General features: G+C 48.6%; 1 protein-coding gene across 1 annotated transcript in view; it reads right to left on the bottom strand.

The window, feature by feature from the left end:
* Dscaml1 (DS cell adhesion molecule like 1) overlaps positions 1-25,561 on the bottom strand; it is a 331,942-nt gene that overhangs the window by 287,410 nt on the left and 18,971 nt on the right. Inside the window, exon 3 of the mRNA XM_048417297.3 lies at positions 24,204-24,350. Within this exon, the coding sequence (XP_048273254.3) occupies positions 24,204-24,350 (147 nt within the window). The remainder of the gene's footprint in view (positions 1-24,203; positions 24,351-25,561) is intronic.

Here is a 25,561-nt window from a genome sequence, read left to right as displayed (position 1 = left end):
ATTTCCTTGTGCTTTGGTACAATGACAAACTCACCATTTCCTGAGGGAATCCAAGCCACCACCTATTTCAGCTGTGAGAAAAGCCCCATAGACATTGAGCTACCTGTCTTCCCCAACATGCCATCCCTTCGTCCTCACGAAGCAGAACCAATCCCTCTTTTGACAATGGAACAAGTGGGGGAAGAAGGGGAGAGGAAATGAATATTTTCTCCAAATCTTCTCACCTCTGGCCACTCTGCTGGGTCACATCAACCTTTCCCATCAGACCTGATTCTCCTTGGCTGCCCCGCTCCAGCCCTCTCGGGCCGACAGTGCACTGAAGCCGTGGGTGTCAGGAACCTCGACAATTGTTTACAGCCCAAGCAGACTGGTATCTAGCCAGGAGCGAGAGGCCGTGCTGATCCATATTTAAGGACAGTCAATCCTAGAGAGGGCAGAGAAGCCTGCAACATACAAGTCTTCCTCTCCGTACCTCAGTGAGGGCTGGCTAACTCCCAAAGCATCAAAATCCGGGGGACCCACCGAGTCATCCCAGAACCTATCTGTCCCGGGTAGAGGAACAGGGTCTCCAGGCTAGAGCCAGGAAGCTGAGGATCCTGTCAGCCAAGGTTCTGTGGCTGAGGATATCTCTGTTCACGGACACCTTACTGGGCCTACTGGGCTACAGGGAGAGGTCCCGATGTCTTCTTCCACTATCTTCTTTCAGGTGAATACCTGTTCCCGCAGGATCACTATGGGAAGATGGGAAGGTGAAAGCTTGGAACTGAACACTGACTCCTTTGATCTTTATCTCCTGGTTGCTGGTTTTGTCTGGGCCAGATGCAGTGTGAACTGGGCTGAGAATTTGGAGTCATGCTGGACGGAGGAAGAGATGCTGCAGAGAAACTGTGCCTTCCCAGGTAAAACACAAACAATCTGCACCCTGCTCCTCCCACTCAGACTGTGTGTGCTCTACCAGAGGCATCTATGTCTTGCTGTGGGAGGCAGGCCTTCTGTGAGTACCCGAGACAGGGCTGGCAGTCCCAGGTAAGGGTATAGGACTCGGTTCTGTCACACCCCTGGAGATCTGTAGATGACTAAATAGGAGCTTTATCAGTGGTCTTTGGAAAGGGCAGGAGGAGAGGTTGCTGACCTGAGCCTTTGGAGTCAGCCCATCTGCCAAGGATAAGATGGTTAAGCAGTCTGGATGCCTGGAAAGATTGCTGAGACCCAGAGCAGGGATGAGCCCAGCATGAGGCAGAGATTCCTAATGGGCTGGAACCCAGCACAGTGGGGCTAAGCTGGATCTCCTGCGAGTATACAGTGCACACAAGCTGAAGCTCAGGGTGGAGGGAGCTACTGGACAGTGAGCAGAACCACGACTAAACCCCAAATACCCAGGAGCAGGAGGTATCAGAGTAGACAACCTCAGGGGTCCTGTAAGTGAAAGCACTGGTGGTCACTACCGAAGTCACTGCCCCACCCAGTGGGGGCCTGATTAGAGAACACTGGGGTGGGGGAGTGGCGTGCCTCATTCCGGTCAGCGATAGGAATGTCTGGATTTGATAGAGCTCAGAAGTGGCATCCACTAACCCCCCACAGACCGTGTGACCATTCTGGGCTAGGGGTCTCATTTGTAGAAATGTTGGCAAACAGTTATATATAGCCGAGACAGAGGGAGTACTCAGGGGTCCTCGTTCCCAGGCTCTTTGCTGTCCCTCCCTCCCTGGCCTCATACATTTGAATTAGGCTTCGAATTTCCTAGGACGAGCAGGCAGAGCAAAGCATGTAAAACCCGTGTCTTTGCTGGGCCTGGGGAAGGACAGGCTAGGAGGCTGTTGTCCTTTAGCAGTACTGGGGGAAGGCTCCCCGTCTCCACCAGAACAGTGACTTCGGAAGGTGACAACACTGGAAAGACTTGTCAGAGCCTGAGATGAGGGAGCGGGAAAGACTGTCAGCTCCTGAAAGGCGGTACCTGCAGCCCGTGTGTCAGGCAGAGGAGGGGCGGCTGATGCCAATAAATATGCATGAAGTGTCTACGGGGTGTGTGTACTCTTTGCAAAACACAAGGGTTGTGGTGTGCACGCCAGCCTTCCCGGGGGTGGGGGTGCTGAGGCACGTGTGAAAGAAAACTGAGCAAAACCCCGGTGCTCATCCCCCAACACCTCCACTCCTCACCTCTAGAAACTTCCAATGGAAAATTCTTGGTCTGTGAGGGAGAAGAGTGATTTATGTGAGATGGCTACTTAGCCTTGAATAATCAACAGTATCGCGTCATTTATGAAAACCCTGCATCAGCCACCCAGATTGGGCAGATTTGCAGTAAGACTGGCCGCTGGCCGCTCCTGCCCTCTGAGAGCTTCCATTCTAGGATCTGGACTGGACACAGAGAGAGGGGAAGGGACCTTAAGTCGCTCTGAACTGGCTTGACACCTAAGCTGTCCCCGCCTTGCCTTTTGGTCACAGCTGTCTCACCCAGGTTTTAATGGACTCTCTGGAGCATCTGGGGGCAGCCAGCAGCAGAGGGCAGGAATAGGGGTAGGGCAGGAGCTGCTTAGGCATGCGTGTTTGTGTGTGTTTGCGTGTGCGCAGGCGTGTTGTTGGCACGGACGTGACTCTGCATTCTCTAGGCCCGTAATGAGTCCTCATTGCAATGGGTTTGATGGAATAATTATATTCTGGAAAAACTGCAGGAAACTGCGTTCCACTTCTTAAAGGGCAGGATCATCAAACATTTGTGTTACATTATTTGCAGTCACACCTTCTGCTGCATCTGTTCCCTTAAAAAAAAAATCTCCAACTCCAATCTGATCTGAATATATAAATCTGAATTATCACAGCAAAGGCGATACGCTCACACCTTTTTTCTTTTCCTTTTTTTTATCTGTTGCCATGGTGATTAGATAAAATTCACGCCAAGTCTCCAGGGAAGGATGGAATTATTTCAGACAGTTTCTCACCCCTTTCCAGCTACTTCTCTCTGTAACAAGCCTGGGCACCATCTCTGGGCTTGGGCAGAGAGTCAGGCAAGGGAAGAAGGCAGCGATTCATGGGGAAGCTTTGGTCGAGTAAAAGAAAGTGTGCATCTTTCTGAGATGTTTCTGGGGCCCAGCCATGTCCTAAGCCATGGAGCCAGCCAGGTGTCCTCAAGTCTACAGCTTCCTCTGTGGCCCTGGAAGCCACCTGAGAGGAAAAGCAGTGTCTGAGAAGTCAGTGCCCTTGTGCAAGGTCGAGGCAATACGAGGTGTGGAAGCTGGCCTCAGGTCTTGACTTTGCTCTCTCCTGAGTGAAAGGCGAGCGCAGCAAGGAGGTTTTCCTCAGAAAGTGAGAGGCTCCATGGGGCTGGTGTCTCCACCGACCCTCCACTGGAGTTTCTGCAGGCTGAGAGTCTCAAAGGGGCTAATTATCGATGGCTGCGATTTGTTAGCAGGTTTTGTGTAAAGGGCTTCATTGACCTAATTGTTATTTAGCGCCCTGAACTCTGCATGTGCGTTTTTTAGAGAAAGGGATCTCTGCCCCTTGCTCAAGCCTTCCCATTTTTATCCAAAGTCCTGGTTCCAGGGCACAGAAGATGGGAGCCTCGGGGAACCAAGCGCAAGGTCTGTAAAAGCTGAGCAGCTCATTATTGAAGCCATTGCTGAGCAAAAGGGACAGCTTTGTCAGCCAAAACCTGCAGGGCGGGACAATAATCTCTATTTATTTACTTTGGTGGCTCACACATTAGGGTCTCATTAATTGTCCTATTGCTACAGAGGGAAGGGATGGGGCATGCCACTTCAAGCCTGTCTCAACACATTTTAGCAGATGGAGACTTAGGAGAGAGCCCTGGAAGGCAGGGAAGGATGGTGGCCCTCTCAGGTGCTTAGCCTGGGACACGTCCAGGTCAGTATACCCAGAAGAAAGGGCCACCAGCAGGTTGCTGAGACAAAGAAGAGTTGTTTGGGAGCATCAACTAGAGAGTGTCTCTTTGGGCAGTCTGTTGGGTGGTCCCTGACCTATTCAGTCAAATGCACTGGGAAATGATGGTGTCTGGGGGTCAGGAAAAGGCTGTTTGCCAGGGACACTGTGTACTCTGCTGAGTGACACCCTTTGTTCTCAGGAGCTCACGTCCTGGTTCTGAAAATGCTGGAGGAGAAGCCCACATCCATCATCACTGGGAAACGTCACCAATTCTATTGTCAGGACTGACGAACCCCGTGGTGAAGCCTGGACAGTTTGGGTGACTGATTAGGTCTTTCCCATGTCTATCCAGGACCCAGGAAAAGAGCCATCCAATGACCTTTGTAAGAATGAGTTTCTGACCTTCTGTCACGAGTTCACATCTGTCCCAGGGGAGCTGCAGCCCAAGATGGTGGCAGGGGTGGGAATACAGAAAGACATGATGGCATGATCTTGGAAGTCAGGCAGAACTAGCTTCTAACCCTGCCCAAGTCACCTAATGAGCTCACAATCTGGGGCAACCGATGTCTCCAAACTTCTGTGACATACAATGGGAATACATTTAAAAGCTAGCACAGACAGTAATCACTGGAATTAAAAGATATGAAGTCTCTGAAGTACTCAGCATCATGGAAAGATGGAAGGGAACAGTAAGTGGTACCTAGGAGGAGGGGAGACGGGAAGAGATGCTTGCAGCACACGGGGATGCTGGAAGGAGGCTGGAAGACCCACGTTCAGATTCTCCTCTGCCATTTGTCACCACTGTGTTTTTAGGCGTGTCACTTCATCTCAGAGCTCTAATCTTCATTTATAAAATGAGTCTACTCTGTTATTAACTTGTGTGATAAGTGTTATTATTCTCGAGTTTCAGAAGGAGGCTTTAAGAGGTTGAGCAGTAAAAGTTACACAAACCTGCGACTTAGTGGCTGAGTTAGGATTCAAACCTAGAGGCAGCATCTCACTTGTGCCGGCCACATCAGGGTTAGGGGGGACCACATATGCACACTCTGTTGGCTGTGGATGGTGGTACTTAGCTGAGTTGCCACCGTTTCAACTACGTTTCCAAGAATCACCTTGCTTAAGCAGCTGGGACCTGTGACTTAGGCAGCCTGACCCTTGCAGGCAGCTTTTGCTCATTCTACATGATGACAGACCAGGGACATGAGGTCAGAGAGATTGTTCTAGAAACTCTGGCTTTCAGGGGCTGGAGCGATGGATCCATGGTTTAGAGCATTTGTTGTTCTTTTAGAAGACCTAGGTTCAATTCCCAGCACCCACATGGTGGTTCACTACTCTCTGTAGCTCACAGTTTCAAATCCCAGGAAGCCAGTGCTTTCTGCTGATCTGCATAAGAACAGGCATCATGCTGTACACATGCAGGTATTTAATATACGTAAAGTAAATAAATATAAATAAGAAATAACAAAAATAGAATATTAGAAACTTTATCTTTCTAAGCACTAACTATGTAAATCTGAGCTGGATTATCCCTAAGGCACCTTATCCATTTTAAGCCTCCATAATTCTGGGGTCCAGTCTCTAGGAACAGGATGGTATAGGCACCTTGAGCCAAGGTAAAGGCTAGGCTTTATCCTAAAAAGAGATGAGAGCAAAGAGAAAAATGAGGCCTCCCTAGGCAGCCAAAAACAGACCCCGGGGTCCTTCCCCTTTAAGAGGAGCAGAGCATCAGACTTCTAGATTAGAGGCTGGAAGGGGGAGGGGTAGACAAACCCCCAGAGTCTAGAGACTCAAAGATACCCTGCCCCTGCGAGATGCAGAGACTCCTAATTGGAGCTATGCACGCACCCAGCACCAATCACTCCGTGATGTGCCTTTCCGAGGCAGTGCAGAAGGCAGGCCTTCATTAAATCCGACACCAGGGAATTAATTCTCCTCCCTGCCATCACTCTGTCTCTGTCACCCTTTCCCCCTCGACAGCCCTGGCTCCTTGATCTTCCACACCTTCATGTCGAGAGAGTTCTACTGGAGAAAGGAAGCTATCCCAACTGTCACCTGAACTATGACTATATCCAGGGCCTGGATGGAACCCACACCACCAAGGCGCAGCAGGAAAGTCATGGGGGTGGAGGCAGAGAGACACATACACACTGCGGTCGAAAGGAGGCAAAGGAAGTACCACACCATGGGGATCCTTCACCCCAGTAGAAGGGAAGATGTGAGCTGATGATGACACTTGATTGGCTTACCCTAGTTTAGCTGCCCTTGAAACAGGGACTCTTTAATTAAAGTCTCTTTGGGAGGGAGCTATGTGGAGGAGGGAACAGAAAAAGAAGAGGAGGGGCCGCCTGGAAGCTACCTGGACCATCCATCCTTCCATGTCTTAGTGCCTCCTTGTCAACTTCTAGACTGACCCCCTCACCTACCTACCACCTGCCTATACAAGACCTGTAGTCTTCTGGCCCAACAGTAAGCCAAGGGCCCTCAGTTAAGACGAGTGAAGGCAAGACCTGGATTCCATGAACTATGGGAAGCTGGTCACTCCAGTCATTGTTAGATTCTTTTGATTTCTATTTTATGTACATTAGCACGAGAGTTTCAGATCTCCTGGAACTGGAGTTACAGACAGTTGTGAGCTGCCATGTGGATGCTGGGAATTGAACCTCGGTCCTCTGGAAGAGCAGTCAGTGTTCAAAACTGCTGAGCCATCTCTCCGGTCCCAGTCAGCCTCTTTTTGACCCCATATGTTGCCTTTGCTCAGCTTATGTGAAGGGCACCCAGCTCAGATGCCTGTGTCTGAAGGAGCTGAACTTTCTAAACATTCAGTGCTTCTGTCAGAAGTTCTTAAATGACAGTTCCTGGGTGACACAGATCAGTAACTCTTCTCCTGTCAAGTTCCTCCCAACCTCCAAAAATTGGTCCAAGATTTGAAGGAAACAGGTAACCACACCTGTAAAATCAAGGTGGAGAATGTAGATTATATCCACAGTAACTAAGAACAAAAGAGATATGGGTGGGCTAAGGAAGACCTTTGCAGAAGGAACCAGGTAGAGTCCTCAGGAAAACAAGACCAGCTGGTCCAAGAAATGAGAGCCATGAAATAAGACCTTGCTACCAGCATCATGTTTAATGTGAGAGACTTATGAAGCAAGCACCCTACGCAAATGAGCCTGGCTCAGGATTTGAGGACACCTTGTCCCTACTTCCTCAAGCCATGAGACCACCCTCAAATAGACTACCTTCATTCAGAAGACACCTTCTACCCCGATCTGGAATTCTTCTAGTTTGGAATCAAATTGCAAAGCCAAGAAGGAGTAAGACAAACTGGGAATCTCGGCTTCCTGGGGCCTCGCAGATACCTCCATAAGGATGCTGGATATTTAACAGAATGCAAAGCTAGGATGTGAGCCAGCTCATGCAGCTCAGAAGGGGAAAAGGCCATCCTGTTGCTATCTGGGTTATAGAAAACTGCTATTCTGGTTTTGCAAATAAGAACATGGAAAGGTTTAGGGAAAGAACCCAGAGCTATTCAGAACCAGTGATGAGAAGAATTCAATACCAAGAAGCAGCTCAGAAACAAACCCAAGTCAGGGCGCATTGGTGAGCAATTCACCAGACGTTCAGAGCTTCTCCCATGTGGGTGTCACTCAGACAGGCCTGAGTTTCTGAAAAGATGCAACAAACCCAGGCATGTTCAAAATCGACAGCTGGAATAAGAGAAGGGCCTGCCAAATGGTAGAGGGGATCAGTACAGGAATAGGGTGCTGTCAAAAGAATAGGACATTGGGGAAGGGGTTCAGGCGACAGTGAGAACTGTATTCCAGGAATTGATGGGTGTAGGGGGGGGGGAAGGAAGCCTCCTGGAGGTTCAGGGACAGGGAGCAGGCAGTAGGGGGGCTCAAAGGCAGAACTCCAAGAAAGCAGATTTTATATTTTAGTTCATGATAAGGAATTGATAAAAGAGGGGCTTTCAAAGAAGACAGGAATGCCCACCATGTGCAAGGGAACCACACTCAAAAGCAACGTGAAGACCATGCTCCAACTTTCACTCCCCTTCATACCAGTTCTTCTCAACACACACTTAAGAATTTTAGAAGACTGTAAAACAGACACCCAAACTCATCGCTCACTAAACTCCCTATAAATAACAGAACACTCTTCAAGTACTGCTCTGAAGATCTCTGTCTCTCTCTCTGTCTCTCTCTCTGTCTCTCTCTCTGTCTCTCTCTCTGTCTCACACACACACACACACACACACACACACCAGAATCCTGCCATCTATGTATTTTTTCAACTCAACATCACATTAGGAACTTTTCCTTAGATAGTTAAAAGTCTTTCCTATAGAAGGACTTCCGTGCGAGATGAAAATGTTGGTTAGAGGCCTACTTGTGATAAAGGAGATACATGATCAACTCTTACACACACATGCACGAGAGAGAGAGAGAGAGAGAGAGAGAGAGAGAGAGAGAGAGAGAAAGAGAGAGAGAGAGAGAGAGCACTAATTCTGCACTCATTGTAAATATGACAAGATTGTTTGATTTCAGAGAATTTTAGCGCGAGTCTACCCTATGGAGGATGAGGCCACTGACCTCATTCTGAAGTATAGAAAGATGCTTCTTTGTACTCTTTTTTTTTTTTTTGAGACAGAGTCTTACTATGTATCTCATGCTGACCTCAAATTTCATATCCTCCTGTTTCAGTTTCCCAAGGGCTGGGGTTATAGTCATGTACCACCACGTCCAGCTAGCAGGGGACTTCTTGAGACCTGGATCCCAGGTCCAACCAAGGCTGCCAATGGTATCTTTATAATCAGCTAAGAGATTGGGTTTGGCAATTTTCAAGGCTCCGCTAGGTCTCACAGAGCAGTTTTACCATCCGAATGTACCACCTGGGCACTCAGTGAGGGGAGGGGAAAAAAGAGGAAGAGGCAGGTGCAATCACTGTGCCAGGGCAAACTGTAAGCACCTCTAGGAGCCGAAGAAAGACATGCAGCTGGCAGTCCCTGCGGGCCTCTGCCTGGGAGACCCTCAGCTTCACAGATGCCAGGGCAGGCTCTCGGTACATTGTGGGTGGGGCAGGAGATCACTTTTCCGTCTCTGGTTTCCCTGTGTACTCTGTGTCCGGCTCCCAGCTTTCTCTTGTAACATGAGCTGGAAAGCGGGGGCAGTTTATCCAAGGGTTAATTATGAGCGCTTCTCCTGCTCTCCCACCGCCAGACCACTTTGCTTGCCCCAGCTGGGCGCTCAACTGTTCAGCACCTGTCCCCAGAAAAGAAGAACAAAGGGCTGCTAGGACCCTCCCCAGCTCCTGACTCTTGAGAAAGCACAGAACACCGGGCCGTGCAACCCCATCAATCCTCCTGGTGTTCTTAATTTTCAGTGGCCTCACGCTGGGTCTCCAGGCTCTCATTAAACAGAGAAGCAGATTATGGTTGGTCCCACGGCAGATACATTTTTCCTCCTCTCATATTTATACCACTTTTATCATTGTTATTTAACAACTGCTGCACACCAATCCTGCCCAAGGTGGCTCTGCAAAAGGGTTTCAGGAACAAGTGTCCACAGAGCAGAGCTGGACAGCTGATGTGTGCGCTGGCCTCTCCCCTAAGGCTATCGCTCCTCACAGTCTCCAGGGTCAGCCGGAGTCCCACCCCTAGCCCTGAAATATCACAGAGACCCAAAGCTTGTGTCAGTCTTCCAGAACCCTGTGCCCTGCCATGAAGCAAATGGCTTTTTAACTGACTATAACATACATGTTAAAAAAAAATAATAAGAGCGCAAAAATAAAGAGTCCTGTGTTTCTTTTGGCTCTGTTTTCGTCAGATCATTTTTAGAAGAAACTGTTTAGGAAATTAGACATTCTGAAAAGCTGTGTGTTCCCTTCTTAAGCCATCGCTTCTTCCTTGGAGGTACGCTCTGCTCTGAGTATGGTGTTTATTGTCCCATGCATGTTGGGATGCTGTCTCTGCATATGTGTATACCCAGAAACACTACAGAGGACCGGCATGCATGTTTTCAAACTTTATACAAATGGCACCATACTGCTTTCATCCTTCTGCAATTTGCCACCACCATCCCTCCCCCATTTACCACCCTCCCTGCAACATGTCCAGGCTGGTTTGTCAAGTTCTGGAGCATGGGTCCCCTGCAGCTTAGTTCTTCATTACATATGCTAAGCAGACTGCATTTACCCACGCTAGTTTCTAGTGTCTTTGCTATTATCAGCGTGGATACGGCCAAAATGTCCACTTGTGCTGATTGTGTGAGGATTTCTTAATATACACCTTAGAGTGTTTTTACTAATATGTCTATTTCTCCAGTGTAGGGCACCCACCTGTCACCACACCCCCAGCACCCAGTGTGACTCGACAGAGCTTATTGAGCTGCATGGAGCAGGAAGAGACTGAAGGACTTTGCCTGTTCTGGCCTTGCAGATCAGGACAGCAACATGCAGAGAGAGGCCATACCATTGTTTAGAGATGAAGGAAGCAGAAGCTAGAACCTTCTGCATGCTTCCTACTTGCTTGGAGGTATACCAATATACTCCGAGACAGCATGTGGCTATAAGAAGAAGCTATGCAAAGGAGAAGAGGAAAAGGGAGAACAGACAGAAAGAGGTCATACCGAACACCTGGCCTCTGATGTGAGTTTTCGATCTAATCCCAGCCTCACGCCAGAGATCTCAACCTGCACATGCTCAGACTGAGGGCCCGAGAGTGGTACTGAGGCCCAGGGGCATCCTGGGGACTAGAGTGCAGATCTGAGGCCTGTTTTCTGCATTACTCTTCTGCTCACTTCCTGCATGTGATCCAGCCCTATGGAGGACCTTGGAGCCAAGAACCAGGTAGCCCCAATGGAATATCTTGTGAGATGAGATGCCCTCAGAAACCTAGGTCCCAGGAAGACAAAGTGGGTACATCATTGTGTGCACTGGCCCCTCTCCTTCTTTAAATATTCAGAGTTAATTTGGATAAAGCAGTTCTGACAAAGTCTGTCACACGGCAAGTGCTGTGTCCTTTATGATAGCCCCAAATCCCATACAGTTCTGAACCACCTCCTCTCCCATCCTGCCGCTACTCCCTGGCATCATGAAAGGCATCTCCCTGAGTCTCAGTCACTCGTCTACAAAAATAAAAATATCAAATGAGATCAGACAGCCTGAAAGGGCTTTGAGGAGGTGAACTTGGTCAGGAGAACAATGTGGAAGTTTTACTATTTTCTTTAGCTAGTTGTGGTCTACAGGTTGACCGAGTAAGGACGCAGATGAGATGTTCTGGAAAACATAAGGTCACACCTATGCCTACACTTGTAGAGGGTCTCACTTCAGCACAGAAGCTGCCTCTGAGGTCTGCCCCTTTCAGGGAATTAGAGGGATACAGTAGCTGCTAGGTCTCTGTGGGCTCATCTGCAAATGAAGGGACTGGCTTCTATGTTCAGCAGACTCAATATTAAATCAAATTGAATGCATACCAAAGTATGGTGCAGGCTGTAAGAGCACAATAAAGCCTAGCTCATCCCCAAAGGCTAAGTGTCTAGAGACCAAATGTTTTAGATTTTGGGATATTTGTGTACATACAGTGAGGTCTCTCCAGCATGAGACCCAAGTCTAAGTACTAAAATCACTTCCGTTTCAAGCACACCTTGTCTCCATAACCTGAAGGCAATCTCACACAGTGTTTTTAGTGTGACTGTCTAGTGCTGAGACCCATAAAGGAGACCAGGTGTGGAGTTTTCTATTTGTGACATCAGGTTGGTTGCTGTTTAGCAGGTTCCTTCTTTAGATTCAGGAAACCCAGGAGATTCAGGAAGCTCAGAAAGCAAAAAGCTGTGTAAGGCTCCTCCTGGAGGTTACACAAATCGTGAACAGTTGCTATGGAGAGGGAACGCTTCCATGAAACTGCCCACAAGTTGTGCCAGGGATGCAACTTTTTTGAGACATCACTCATGCTGCGGTAGCCTTGGGGTGCTAAAGCTTGGCTTTGAGTCACCTGTACTCCTGTAAGGAACCCCATGAACTCATTGACTCACTAGACTTGGGTGCCGTCTTCCCTTTGGTCTGTCACTGATGGAGTGACTAGACCTTTGTTCACGGCTCCCCAGGAAAAGTTCCACAACATTGCTGCTCCAAACATTTCCGATTTGAGGATTATGTCAGAGTTCTAGCTTTAGCATCAGGAATAAGAGATTATGAAGAAGTGGACTAGAGCACGATGGAAGTGTGGGATGTAGAAGAAAGGTAGATCCATGTCCCGCCTCCCTAAGACTGCCTCGCAATAATCTCTGGGAAATTTAAAGGCAGACCTGGTCTCCAGTACCTCAGGCTGAGGACCATCTCTCTCTTCCTGGAGAAACCATTGAACATTCCCCACCCCACTCAAAATCTTCAGTGGCTCCCCATCGCCCTGTAATGACATATGGCTCATGCAGCATCAGCCACTCCCACTGTTGTCCACTCCTGAGCTCCAGTCAAGCCAGACTGTTCCCAAGCATTTGCTTCCTCCTGTGGTCTCCTTTACCTGAAGCTCAACTGTGATAGTGTGTGTTGGGGGGGGGTGTACACGTGTGCACGTGTGGGCATGGGTGTGTCTGTCTGTCTGTCTGTGAAGACACTGGTGCTCTTGAAAGCTCCCAGGTGACTCTATAGTTGACATCTGGCAAGTGTTCAACCAGCCTACAGCCTACCCCGTGGATGTGTTCTGTAGGCCCCTTGGGAAAGGTCCCTTATCCGAGCATTAGAGATGCCTCCCTAACTTTGGACCAGAGAAATTAACGTCACTCACACCTTCATCGCACACTGCCTCGAGTTGGGGAATACCAGTATCCTGAGTTCATCTTGTCTGTCAGACAGTAAGTCCCTCAAAAACAGAATGAGTGCTCCCTTCCTGTGCCCATTCCTCTGCCCGCCCTTCTGTGCCTAATGGATCCCATTATATAATGAACCAAAGCTATCTAGAAAATTCAGAACATTTACACATAAAGAGGGGACGGGAACTGACCTCTTTGTCTGAGGCAAGGCCTAGTCCTCCCAGCCCCTAGTTCATGAACTGCACCCCGAGAGGGAGGCTCCAAGATGCCATTTAACATGACAGGAAACCACGGTGTCTCCCTCAAGTCTCTGCTCTGGGAATTGCTAGAGTTCTAGGCAGGTGACAAAGTAGACAAGCAGTGTGTGTGTGAATGCTCACACATACATATTCAATATGAACAAATTATATTGTGCATACTATTTATACATGTGCCTACATACCCATTTTGAGTTTCTTGGGTGTGTGGGAAGAGGAATTTCCCCACCCCAATCCCTTAGGGTCCTCAAGCAAAGACCCCCTGGGAATCACTGTCTGCATAATACAGCATCTTGTACACAGGAAGTGCTCAAGAAACATTTGCTAGCTTAAATAATGAACTAAAAATTCAGTCAGTTGGGGTTGCATATGCCAACATACGAGAAGGAACTGAAGCAATATACGGTGCCACACAGCCACAGACTGCTATGCCCAGCCACATCTCCAGGGAGGCCTCTCCGACCAGCTTCCTTAGACGATGCCTTGTAGTGGTATGCTTTGGAACATTCTAGAATCTAGAATGTTGCTTCTCTACCTTCCTAATGCTGTGATCCTTCAGTACAGTTCCTCATGTTGTGGTGTCCCCCAGCCACAAAATTATTTCCTTGCTACTTTATAACTGCAATTTTGCCACTGTTATGGATTGCAATGTAAATATTGCAATTTACAATAGAGGAGATAGAGGTTTGCCAAAGGGGTCAAGACCCTGTCTAGGTGCAAGCTCTTTCCAGTTCTGCATCTTCCTCAGGGAGACTTCTGCCATGTGCTTTAAGAAGGAACATGTTTGCTATACAAAGTCTCAGCCCACAAAGAGAGCTGGGAAAGTCAGCTCGCTCATTATCTAGTTGTTGGCACCACAATACTTGGGCAGCAACTAACTCACAGCCCAAGACCCCAGCCTGCTCCACCACCATCTTCAGGGCCCCTTGCTTTCACCCGTTTCAATCTTCTCGGCTGTCTTCTCTGCTCACTCAGATTCTATGCCCATAAAGTCATGGGTATGAGACAGTACTCTCAGCCCCACACCTCTGTAACACTGCAGAGAGAGGGAAGAACCTCCGATGCTAGAGGGACATATCTCTAGCTTAGAGGCCTGGTCCAAAGCACTGTGTCCCTCCTCTTCTCCATTGCATTGCATTCTGCCTACAGGCAGGTGATAGGGTTGAATACAGGCTCCTGTGTTTGAACTCTTAGTCCCCAGCTGGTGCTGGTGTTGAGGGAGGATGTGCAACCTTCCAGAGGTAGACCCTAGCTGGGAGAAGAGGATCATAGAGTTGGGGTGTGGGTTGATGGGGGTATCAGTAGGGGTAGAGGGTGTATGGATGGGGTGGGGGCATGGATGGGATGGAGGCATGGATAGGGTGAGCTGAGATCTTTGAGGTTTATAGCACTGTCTCGCTTCCTGTCTTCTCTATATTCTCTGCTCTCTGAACATGTGAGTAAGCAGCCTCATGCTTCCAACCCTGCCTCCTGGATCCACTCCTGACAACATGCTTCCCGCTCCCCCATGCACTCCCATCTTCACACTAAAAACCAAAACAGCCCTCTCCTCTGTTAGGCTGCATTTTGCCGGCGACAGTGACGAGAAGAGTAACTAATGCAGAGGGGGACTTGCAGACATAGGCTCTGCAGGTCCGAGTGTGCAAGCCAGGTGACCACCAACGCAGGAGCACATGCCAGGGAGCTTCCTGCCTCTGCCACATCATCGGGCTGCCTCAACACTCTTTTCCTTGTAGCCCTGAAGGCCACCTGAGTCCCTGTAGATAGGTTCCTGTCCACCTGTTCACACCTCTATGTTCACACTTCCGTGCTCACTCTTCACGATCCAACAGATTCTTTAAACAGACAGAGAAATGAAGGCCTGGGGTAGAGAGGTGGTGGGGCTGTGAGGCCTGACCCAGGATGTACCACCAGGAGGTGCTCCACTGGACTCTGGTTTTGAAGCCTTTATCCCAGAACCTTCTGAGGTTCCATCTAAGCCCTTGCCGAAACTCCTTAGGACTCCAGCTGTGGCCCAAGGGTTTGGTGCACGTCTTCCTGGAAGCAGAAGGAATCAACATTCTGCATATAAAATGCCTTTATGTAGACAACAAATCTGCATGAAAAAAATGTCATCGATATGGAGAATAGATTTCCCTTATACAGAAAAAAGCATGTAATTTATCATCCTCAAAATTGAGGACCATGCTGGGCATAGTGGCACATACCTTTAATCTCAGTACTTGGAAGGCAGAAGCAGGTGGATCTCTGTGAGCTCAAGGCCAGCCTGGGCTGCAGAGAGAATTTCGGGACAGGCTCCAAAGCTACACAGAGAAACCCTGTTTCAAAAAAACAATAATAAAATAAAACAAAAGCAAGCAAACCAAAGACCGGATGACTATGAAGCTCTACCAGGCTAAAGGGCTTGCCCAGCTGTTTATGGAAAGTGATGAGTCGGGTCAGATTTGAACCCTAATCCCTGAGCCATAACCCTACATTCTTTGCCATACAGCTTCATCCCATTAGAGACTCCAAACGTGTCCTGCTGGTTTGGGGGGGTCCAAATGAGCAGTGACTTCATCCTAGCCACTGTAGGGCCAGGCAGTACTATATACCCTTTCTCTTGAACTCACTTCTTTTCCTACCCAGACCAGAGAGCCGGCCACTGCCCTGGCTATATTGTCCAAGTACCTACTGTGTACTGATAGACAGCCTTACAGATGTCACCCCCAAACTCAGCCCAGTCCACTCGTCCTTAACACTCACAACCTGGGCACCATCTCTATGTGGCTGTGGCCTGTGGCTGTGGCTGTGGTCGTGGCCAAGGCTATGGCTCTCGCTATACATAAATCATCACCGTGGCAGAAACGGCTTATGGATACGCCACAGAGTTCAAAATCACAGGCTTGGCAGGAAGTGGCATCTATACATAGCTCCGCCATTCTGCAAGCGCTGTTGGCTCCTTCTGAATAAACGCTACCCTATATTAAATGCCAGGATTCGGCAAGCAATGCTGCCTGTTTGCAATGCGATTGAGAACTGAAGGTAAGATTGATTCTGATGTGAGCACTGGCAAAGCAAATGGGTTTTTGAAAACCCTATAATTTCCCTGCAACCCTTGACTTCACTAAACACACATTTTTAGACTGCAGCACAGTTAGGTAGGCATTAAACAAAAATGAGGTGGTCTAATGATGATTTATGTATAGGATAACCTTCTATAAAGAATTCTGCTCTGATTTCAGGGTAACTTACAGAGGTGCCAACTTAACCAAACAATGCTGCTTGTTCTGTGTCCACTGTCACAGCATGATCCTGGGGCAGGGCGTTTGCCAGCAACTGCCTTAAATCTGCTGAAATTCACCCAGTGGGTGCTCTGGAAATGCAGAGCTTGCCACGAACTAAGTGGAAAAGCAAAACACGACACATGCACACACCGCCAGAGGCACCTGCGAACACAGACATTTCTGCTTGACTGGGGAGCCAGGCTGATGGTTCTGGAACCAACCAACTGGCGAATGACTGCAGAACAGGCTGCCTGCTGGGACATTGGACAGAGTCCCTGGGAGCCTCCAGAGCTCCCGGGGAAAAGGGCTTGCAAAACCAGAGTCCAGTTGAGCTCTTCCTAGTGGCCTTACAGCCCCACCCCAAGCCTTGGTTCACCATCAGTGAGTGCCTTAAATCTGTGTCTCACACAGATGTGGTTGGGAGGGCTCAGAGATAGGATAACTGCAAATAGGCTTGGTTTCTGCACTGAGAGCAACACAGAAAAAGGCAGCGTCGAACACAGATGGTGAGGGAGCCCATGAGGGAAATCATACCGCACTGGCTGAAGACCCTATCCGGGGCCTGAGGCAGGTGGCCGACCTCCATGCATCTCAGACCCTTGACACTGGACAGGGGACAGTAAGAGAACCTGCTAGGTAGGATACACATGGAGATGAAATGACAAGACCCAGGGAGCGAGCATATCACAGGAGCGCACAGGTGCTGGTCACTGCCCATTCACTGCTTCCTACCCATTTTTATTGTGATTATCCATCACTGTGGGCCACTGAACCGGAGAAAGCGTGCCTTTGTGGTTCCTGGAGGTATCTTTGAATTTCTAACTTGCAAAGTGTGTTAAATTTAAGGGTTTTCTTTTGTTCTTTGTTTTTGTTTTTGTTTTTGAGACAACACCTCATGCAGCAAAGGCTAGACTCAAACTGCTGATGCTTCAATCCCCACCTCTCAAATGCCATGGAATATGTCATCATGCCCAGTTTTTGACAAATCTGTTTAAAGATTTCAGAAGACAGGACATCCTCTCTGTACGTGAGAAAAGAATTTAGGACTATTTGAGTTCCGTGTTTCCTTCTTGGCTAAAGCAAAGAGAAACAGAAGGGTCAGCTGACTCTCCTCTAACTAGCCGCCTTCCCAGAGGAAAGAGGAGAAACTATGATTGCTGGAAGGCCAGAGTCACTGTCACGAGGAAAGAGCTTGGGGTCCAGGAACAAGAGTTTCAGGTTTTGCCTGGTGGAAGCTGTGTGTGCTGGAGCAAACTGCCCGGTCTCTCTGTATCATTTTCTTTAAATCCACAAATGGAGGTGTTTCCCTCCTAGACTCAGCAGGAGAATGAAACACAATGACCTGTGAATAACTTACCCCCAAACCCTACAGTGTGTAGTTTAATATGCATTAATTTTCTCCCCTTTAATTTTCTCTTCTCACCACACAAGTCACCAAACTTAGCTGTGCACCCTCATAACCAAAATGGACACAATAGCAATTATGGCGCAAACAGCATAACCCAGTAGTGTGGTATAGACTGTTGTTCAGAGGGAACACTTACATCCCTAAACTCGGGCCTGAGCGCACAGAGCAGACAGAGGCAGCAGGGGAGCTGATGTCCTCTGTGCACAGGTTTGCAGAAGTGACCACCAAGCACAAGGGAGTCAGAGATGCATATCCCCACAAACCCAGGCATCTGGTCTACCCCCACAATGACCAGATACAATCATAGAATATTTAAGTTAAAAACCAAGCCAAAACAGGATCTTGGTCACCTGTGCTTGTCTTTGTAACTTTCTCAAGGCTGACTTCCTCTCCTGGCACATCCTGCCAATGCCACGCACTCCTTAGGCAGACCTCTCAATTTTCTCTTCCAATGGTTAGTGCTATGGCAGGCACTTCATCCCCATTGCTGACCATCAGAGCAAAGGAGCTGGGTAAAGACATGTCCTAGAGGGTGCCACGCCCCTGTTGGAGGGGTGACATGGGTTCTAAAACACCATTAATGAGCCAAGACAGGAATAATAAAGCTAGGAGAGACTGTGGAAGGGTGTCCCCGGGAAGAGGCCAGTCTGGGTGGTGGTCAAACCCCATCTCAGCAGCAGTCAGAGCAGAGGGCTATTTGAAAATACTTTGGAGGGTGGGTAGAGTTTACACAAAGAAAGTGGGAAGCTTATGGCAAACAAATAAATCAACCCCCCCAAAAGTCATTAAAATTGTGTGCCCTAAACATGTGCAGCCAAGAAACTGGCCTGAGAGCAGAGGTCTAGGCCTGAGTTTCACACCAGTCACCAAAAAGACTCAGCTCTGTGACCCACGTTGGGTGCCAGTCTGTTGGGATTAGAATAAAGTAGCCCACTAGCTCAGAATTGAGTATAATAAAGACTCTTTATTTAGGGGTAGACTAGCAGATCAGCAGTCTTCTGCATGAGCGGGGAACAGAAACCGAATCCAGCAGCTAAGGAGCTACGTACATTTTTTTACATCTGTATATATGGTACATTTGACCATGCCCAAAGTGGGCCATATATTTAAGGCTATTGACTGAAGGAGTTCCCACAACACCAGGGCCCTCTCCAACCCTGTAATTCCAGAAGCTCACTTGTAGCTTACTTATGGCCTCTTAAAGGTGTCCTGGGACCGCTATCCCCTTCGTGTTTGTGTCCAGCCTCTCACAGCCTTTTTACTTAGAGAAGACACACAGAACTGAAGTTGCCTTAAGGTCAGCATATGCGAAATGTAATTCATAAAGCAAATCTGCATTCCAGAGCCAAAGCCAGCTTACATCTGTTTAGGGCATTGGGATCATACATCTCTAGACATCAGAGCTGAGGCAGGAGGTCAGGGCTTAGTTCCAAGGTCATGGCCCAGGTCCCTATGTCTCCCACTAGAACCAACAGCTGGTGTCCATACAGCCTTCATGGGAGAATGGCTATCTTGTCCACTAGTCTCCAAGGTGGAAGTCTGTTCTCTATCAGAAAGGCCAAAGCCTTTGGTCACTACACACACAGTCAGAGCTGGGTAGTTAGTGACATGTTTCTGTTCCCAGGCAAGTTTAGGAGTCGGGGACAGGCTCTCCCTTCTGGACTGAAGTCCAAGAACAACATAGAAAACTTCTTCTGGGGAACCTGCTCTAGAAAATCAGCAGGAAGCAGAATATACCATAAAACACCCCTTCCCCAATCATCTGTATGGCCACGAGGAAGATGCTTAACTTCCATGGGCCTCTATATTGTCATTTATAAATGGGGGGAAAGGGCATGATTTGTCTTAAAATGTGATTGTGAGGATTAGCGATCGAATACATGGAATGCCTAACCCAAAAAGAGGGCTCCATACATGATGGGCATCACCCTTAATCTTGTTATTTTTAATCATTCTGTTGCAGTGTTACGCTGGTCCCGGGGAAAAAATGATGGGAAAAGAAAACCGCACACCCTCCTGCGCAGACGGTTAGAAATAATGGGAACAGAGCCAAAGGATCCATAACATCTGCGTCAGGCTTGTGGTATAGGCTCATGGAAAGGGACACATGGGCACCAAGTCCCAGGAGAAAGGATGACTAGGGTCGTGATAGGAAGAAGACATGGGTAGATAAGTCAGGCCAGGACAACATCAGAGACAAATGGAGAGAGATGGGGAAGTCCATGGAAAACCTTGAGACCCTCTAGTCTGGGACCAGTCACTAGAGAGGTTCAGAAGTCTGGTAAGGTGGGTACCAGGGCAAGGCACTGTCTGATGAGAATCCTTAAAGCAAGGGCTTTTTCAGAGAGATCCCCTGCCAAACAGATTCCCTTTGTCCCTGTTTGTCCCCTCCCTCAAGATGCAGAGTCCCTGATACACCCCCATGCTGGACCAAGGCCCAGTGGCAGCCTAGCATCCAAGAGCCCCAATCCACACTAACAAGGCAGCTCAGCCAGGCTCATCTTCCAGGGCAGCAGGGGATACATCTGGCTGGCATCTGAGCTGTGTCCAAAACTCCCCACTGGGGCTAAGAAAGCCAGTCAGGATGCTGGGGAAGAGCATGCTGGGAAACTCCCACAAGGAGCCTGCATCGATATAATCAGGTCTGGTGGAAATTAAAAGCTATTAGGAACAGAGCCGGATTTATCTTTATATTCAATAACATGCATTGTAATGGTGATCATGCAGATGGGAAATTAAACCACATCTTGGCTTCACTGAAGGCCTTAATTCTAACCTGTTTGTATACCGCTCTTAGTCCTCTATGCCTACCCTGCCTATTCTGAAGAAATGGTTTTATCTTTCTACACACACACACACACACACACACACACACACACACACACACATACACACACACACACAGTACTCTAGGAGGAACGTTGGGGTAGGAGTCTGGCAGGTCAAAGATTTTACACTTTTAGAAGATTGAAAACCAACACACAGTTGAAGGGAGGAGAGGCTGGGGAGGCATCAGAGATGGGAGCAATAGTTGTCTGGGTTGTCTTTCTAGCTTCTCCCAGTTCTGAGAAATCATAACAAAAAGCTGGATAGGGCTTCGGTGGCCGGCTCCAAGACAGCATGACCAGCCCAGAAGGGCAGCCTCTGAGCAAATACTCAGCTCCCAGAGCTTGTTTAAATACCAGGTTCCTTTAGAAAGAGGCACAGGAGGCCTTGCTCCCTTTCTGTGGCCAGCAGGCCCTTCTTCCCAGGGTACACGCATGCTTTTCCTAAGGAGGATGCTTTCTGAGACCTCAACTGGTCCACTCCGGCGTCCCGGTTTTCCTTCGGCTTTCCAGCACCTGTTCCTGCAGGCCCTGAAGTGTAGAACATTAGAGACTAGCCCCATGGATCCAGAAACCGCAGTTAACACAGGATCCCTGCTCCAGATGCTAACACTGCGGCTTCCATTCTCCACGTTCAGACCAGATTATCACCTCCGCCATGCTAAGAAGTGGCATCCTGCTATCACAAAACACGTACCTAAACGTACAGAATGTATGCACACTGGGCATGTGAGAACATGGGGGGTATAAAAGCCCTATTTCTTAAAATTTTATAAACTACTTACATTTTCCAAAGTTAAAACATGTGGCATGTGTCCCCAATCTCTGGTCCTCTTCTACAGAGACCGGATGCTGCCAAGCCCCACTGTCTCCCACTCCCCTGGATTTCCCTCAGGGACATATTAGTTAGACTCAATGTATTGGGAAGACTGTCCCTCGATCTAACAAATAGTTAGAGAAGGATCTAGAATGACTATGGCTGGAGCTGGAAGGGTAGGCAGAAGAGGAAAATTTTCCAAGACCAAAGAAAAGAAAGGCAGTCTACCAAAATTTAACACGGTCCCACAGATTAACATCAAGGCCACTTCTCTGGTAATTATGCCCTTTGGGGCTACCAGCCTGGTCTTGACATCAAAGGCAGCTCTGAAGAACCAACTACAAGGGATGCCTGGGGGAGCTTGCCGCCTCCAACTCCTGGGTACACAAGCTAGTTAACCTTCCTTCCCCACCCGCTCTGCTCTGGCTACCTGGTACGCACCAGCTTGTCCTCCTGTCCCCATCTGTCCAGACTGCCTCCCAGAATCCCTCGGAACTCTCAAGCAGCCATTCCTTCTTCACTGGACACTGAATGAGCCCTTACTGTCGTGAGTACAGAGGGCTCAGTGTGGTAGGAGTGGAGGATACACGCGTAAACGCAACACTCTTCTCATTCCTAGGAAAGCCAGTTGGGAATGAGATACAAGGTCAGCTACACAGTAAGAACACACACTCCCCACCAGGGACCAGTGCAAACATTGAAGGGCTCTGTCTTGTACCTAAACAATGGCAGCTACAACTCAGCCTATCCTCAGAATGGCAGGCAACATTCTAAACACTGTATATTTTTATTCCAACTCTATAAACCCATTCTATAGTTGCAAGAAGTCAAGCCCTATGAATGACAATTCACCCAGCTAGTAGCCATGGGGCAAGCTTCCATCCCAGGCAATCTGGTCCCAGATTTTAGGTTTGTTATCATCCCCTGCTTTTGGTTCCATCAACCCATCCCTTTAAGAATCAACATACAATATTTTCCCCAAAGCTCTCATTGCCTATAGTGCACTGTTAAGGATTCATGGTCATCAGAGAAACTGGGCACATTTGTGTGCACACAGGGGAAGCACGAGCCTGGGGAAAATCCTGCTTCGGTTTAAGCCTCATCTGAGTAATCAGCACGTGACCTGGAAGAAACTGAGTTCCTTCTTTGAGACTAGGTTTTCTCTTCTGTAAGTGGAAAGAGGAAAACACACTTCCGGGCTTTGTGCAAGGCTAAAATATGATGAATTAAGGTGTCTTAGCCTGGTGTCAGAAAAATAGCGATTACTCAAAAAGTTTTAATAACATAATTATTATTTTAATGGACACAATGCTTCATCCATAAACCCAAGTGTGTAAGAAGTAGTACATTTCCTATTGGTCTTTAAATGCCTTAAACCTGACTTTTCTAGAAATACAGGAACCCCCGTGTCCATTGTTTCCGAAGCTTCCTCAGAGATGTGCAGCATCTGCTAACCTGTGCTCCCTACTTGAATGACGTCTTTGGGTCTTTGACTGTGTCTGCCATGTCTCGTCTGGGACCTCAGTCGTGGCCTTGAAGGGCTCCCACAGATGCTCCCCTGAAGTCCAAGCACTTTCCATAGACGCCCGCAGTACCATTGCCAGCCCCGGATTCCTTCTCTTTCCTTTATCCCTTTCTCTCAGACGCTCTCCTTCCAGGCGGCTCCCATTAACTCACATTTTTCCAAAAAAGAGAGAAGGAATCTGTAAGTAGCATGGAGTCTGCCTTGCTCACACCAGGCTGCTAACCTGTCTGCTACTGAGAGATCTTTTGGCCTGGCAGTCTGCTTGGAACTGAGAGAAGGAAAGTCGTGAGAACAAGACACACGTTTATGTCTTTTTTTTTAAAAGTACCTGTCATGCTAACTGCAAACATGTCAGCATAGGTCTCACCCCACTGTATCCTAGAGACATCTAAAGAGCTCTGGTCAGTGCTGAGACCCAGGCTGGCTCCCGAGTGATCTGAATTTAGCTAACCGGAACACAACTATTTCAAAGGTGCTGCTCACACCTCAAGGTGGAGGGGGCTCAGCAAGATGAAGAATCCTGCTCTATGACAGGTTGCTATAGAGGCTTCTCATCCTCTACTCACTCTGAAGGCTGCGGGTCATTCCAGACAACTGGCTGGGAACCTGGGTGCCAACAGCCTGCTTGAAGAACACTGGTCGGGATGCTACACTTTCCAGGAAGTTAAGGATGAACCTCGAGGAGGGAAAATGGAGCCCCTGTGGTGTGGGGGATGAAGGGATGGGGTGGGGCTTTTATCGTATCCTTGAAGGTTGAATAAAGATTTTAGACATCCTTTTCTGAGGTTCCAAGATCTGTTTCTTGTTGGAGGGACAATCCTTCCCAGGCGAAAATGAATCCATGAGGGGTTTCCAAGACTCCAACACAGTACTAGCTCATTTTCAATGTCAGTCACCGACGGGTCTTTCAGCCAACTCATGGAAAGCAGAAGTCCTGTATGCACACTTCCTTAGACCAGATTCCGCAAATGTTCAGCCTCATTACCCTAGTCACGCATAGAACACACATGTACTCTGTCCTGTATGCACACTTCCTTAGGCCAGGTTCCTCAAATATCCGGCCTCATTACCCTAGTCACACATAGAGCACAAATGTGCCCTGTCTCTCCTATACCCTTCACAGGTGAGATTACCAACGACTCTCATAAGTCAGGGCAAGTTCAAGAGGAGCCCCAGAATCAACAGCAGCCCCACTCTGTGTCTGTGGGACCATCCTCGATAGCACGAGCCTCAAAACATGGACCATCCCACACAGAGATGATCAGATGGAAACCAAAGATGCTCGTTTGCCAAAACTCCACAGAGCAGTAACAAATCAGTAGTCCCTAAAACCATTGTCACAGTCTTTCTCTGTTCATAGACCAATTCGGACACCATCCACCACCCGGGCAGCTCTGTCAGCCACCACCCATGATTCCTTACCTGGAGTGATGGAGACTGTGTCTTTCTCCCAGGACACAACACTAACATATTCCTGCACTGAAGAGGGGATGAGGCACTTAAAGACGGCCACATTGCCACGCATTGACCTTTGATCCTCCACCCGGACGGTGTAGGGTTCCCTGAAAACTGTGAGAAATCGAAAAAGGGGTGTCACAAGGTCATGGTGGTGGGGAAAGGGAACAGCAAGTGGGTTCAGAACAGTGACCATCATTTGCCAAAATAAAATCCAGATTATATGAGCTAACTACCATGAGGGGCTAGTTCAATGTATCCTGGGAAATGTAGTTCAGATAATTGAGTTCTTCATGGCATTGGTGGCATTCAATGGGCAGTAGAAAGGAAAAATTGAAACCGGGGTTGTCTGAGACACAGGGACAGTCGTCATATTCCTACTGCCCTCCAACCTCTTGCTGCTTCTATCCTGTTCCAACTTTGGTCCTGATTTTAGGGCCATCTTGTCCCTCTAGAGTCTACTCCTGTCTGCTCCCAGCCCTGCACTCATTTTTTTCATATGGCGTTGCCTGCAGCCACTCATGTATCACATTCTGCAGGTGAGCTGGCCCTACCTTAAGAGTGGAGTGAAGACCTCTGCCTCCCCTGTCTTTCTCAGCTTGGCCTTAGCCAGCGGCTCGCTTCTTCCTTCTACTCCTTTCTCTGACAAGCAGAGTTTGACAGTCTAGAGCTGCCACTACCTATTGACCTTGTCCCCAGCAGACACCTGGGCAACATGCCCTTCTGCTCTCCTTGCCATGGTTGCCAGGGCGACACCCAGGGCCCTGGCATCCTCCCCGCAAGCAGTGCACCTGCAGCCTCTCTGGCATTGTCAAGGGCCTCTTTAATTGGTTGTGTTTCCAGTGGACCTGGCCCTTCCCGGGCCTTCATCTTTCTTCGTCTCCGGGCAAGAGGAAAGGAGGGAGGGAAGGGAAGAAAAGAAAGAGGGGAGAGGTTGGTTGTCGGGCTCTGGTCCAGCCCTCACTTAGGTCTGGCAGCATTGCCTCCATTCAATCTCACAAAGGAGCCTCAGGGGGAGCTGACCCCCGAGGGTGCTGGAGTAGTGGAGGCCAAGGACAAGTTGTGTCGCACAGCAATCCTGGGGGTCTTAGACAGGCAGCCAAGGTGTATCAGACACGTGTATCAGACACGCAGGCCCCACTCCTCCTCTGAGCAGCATGGGGATGTTGGATACAGGTCAGTTAACCTGTGAGCCTCAATTTCCTCATCTGTGGAGCAGCATAGGAAAGACCAGGCATGTGGGAATTACTTTGACTTGGCCTTCTCATCAGTAAGAAACCTTGTGTAGACTTACTGTGAAGACCGAAATCTAACTCAAGGAGAGG

The sequence above is a fragment of the Myodes glareolus genome, chromosome 4, assembly GCF_982192425.1.
Source record: "Myodes glareolus chromosome 4, mMyoGla1.1, whole genome shotgun sequence".
Lineage (NCBI taxonomy): Eukaryota > Metazoa > Chordata > Mammalia > Rodentia > Cricetidae > Myodes > Myodes glareolus.
The sequence above is the reverse complement of the archived record's forward strand: the minus strand, read 5'-3'. Positions and strand labels throughout refer to the sequence as shown.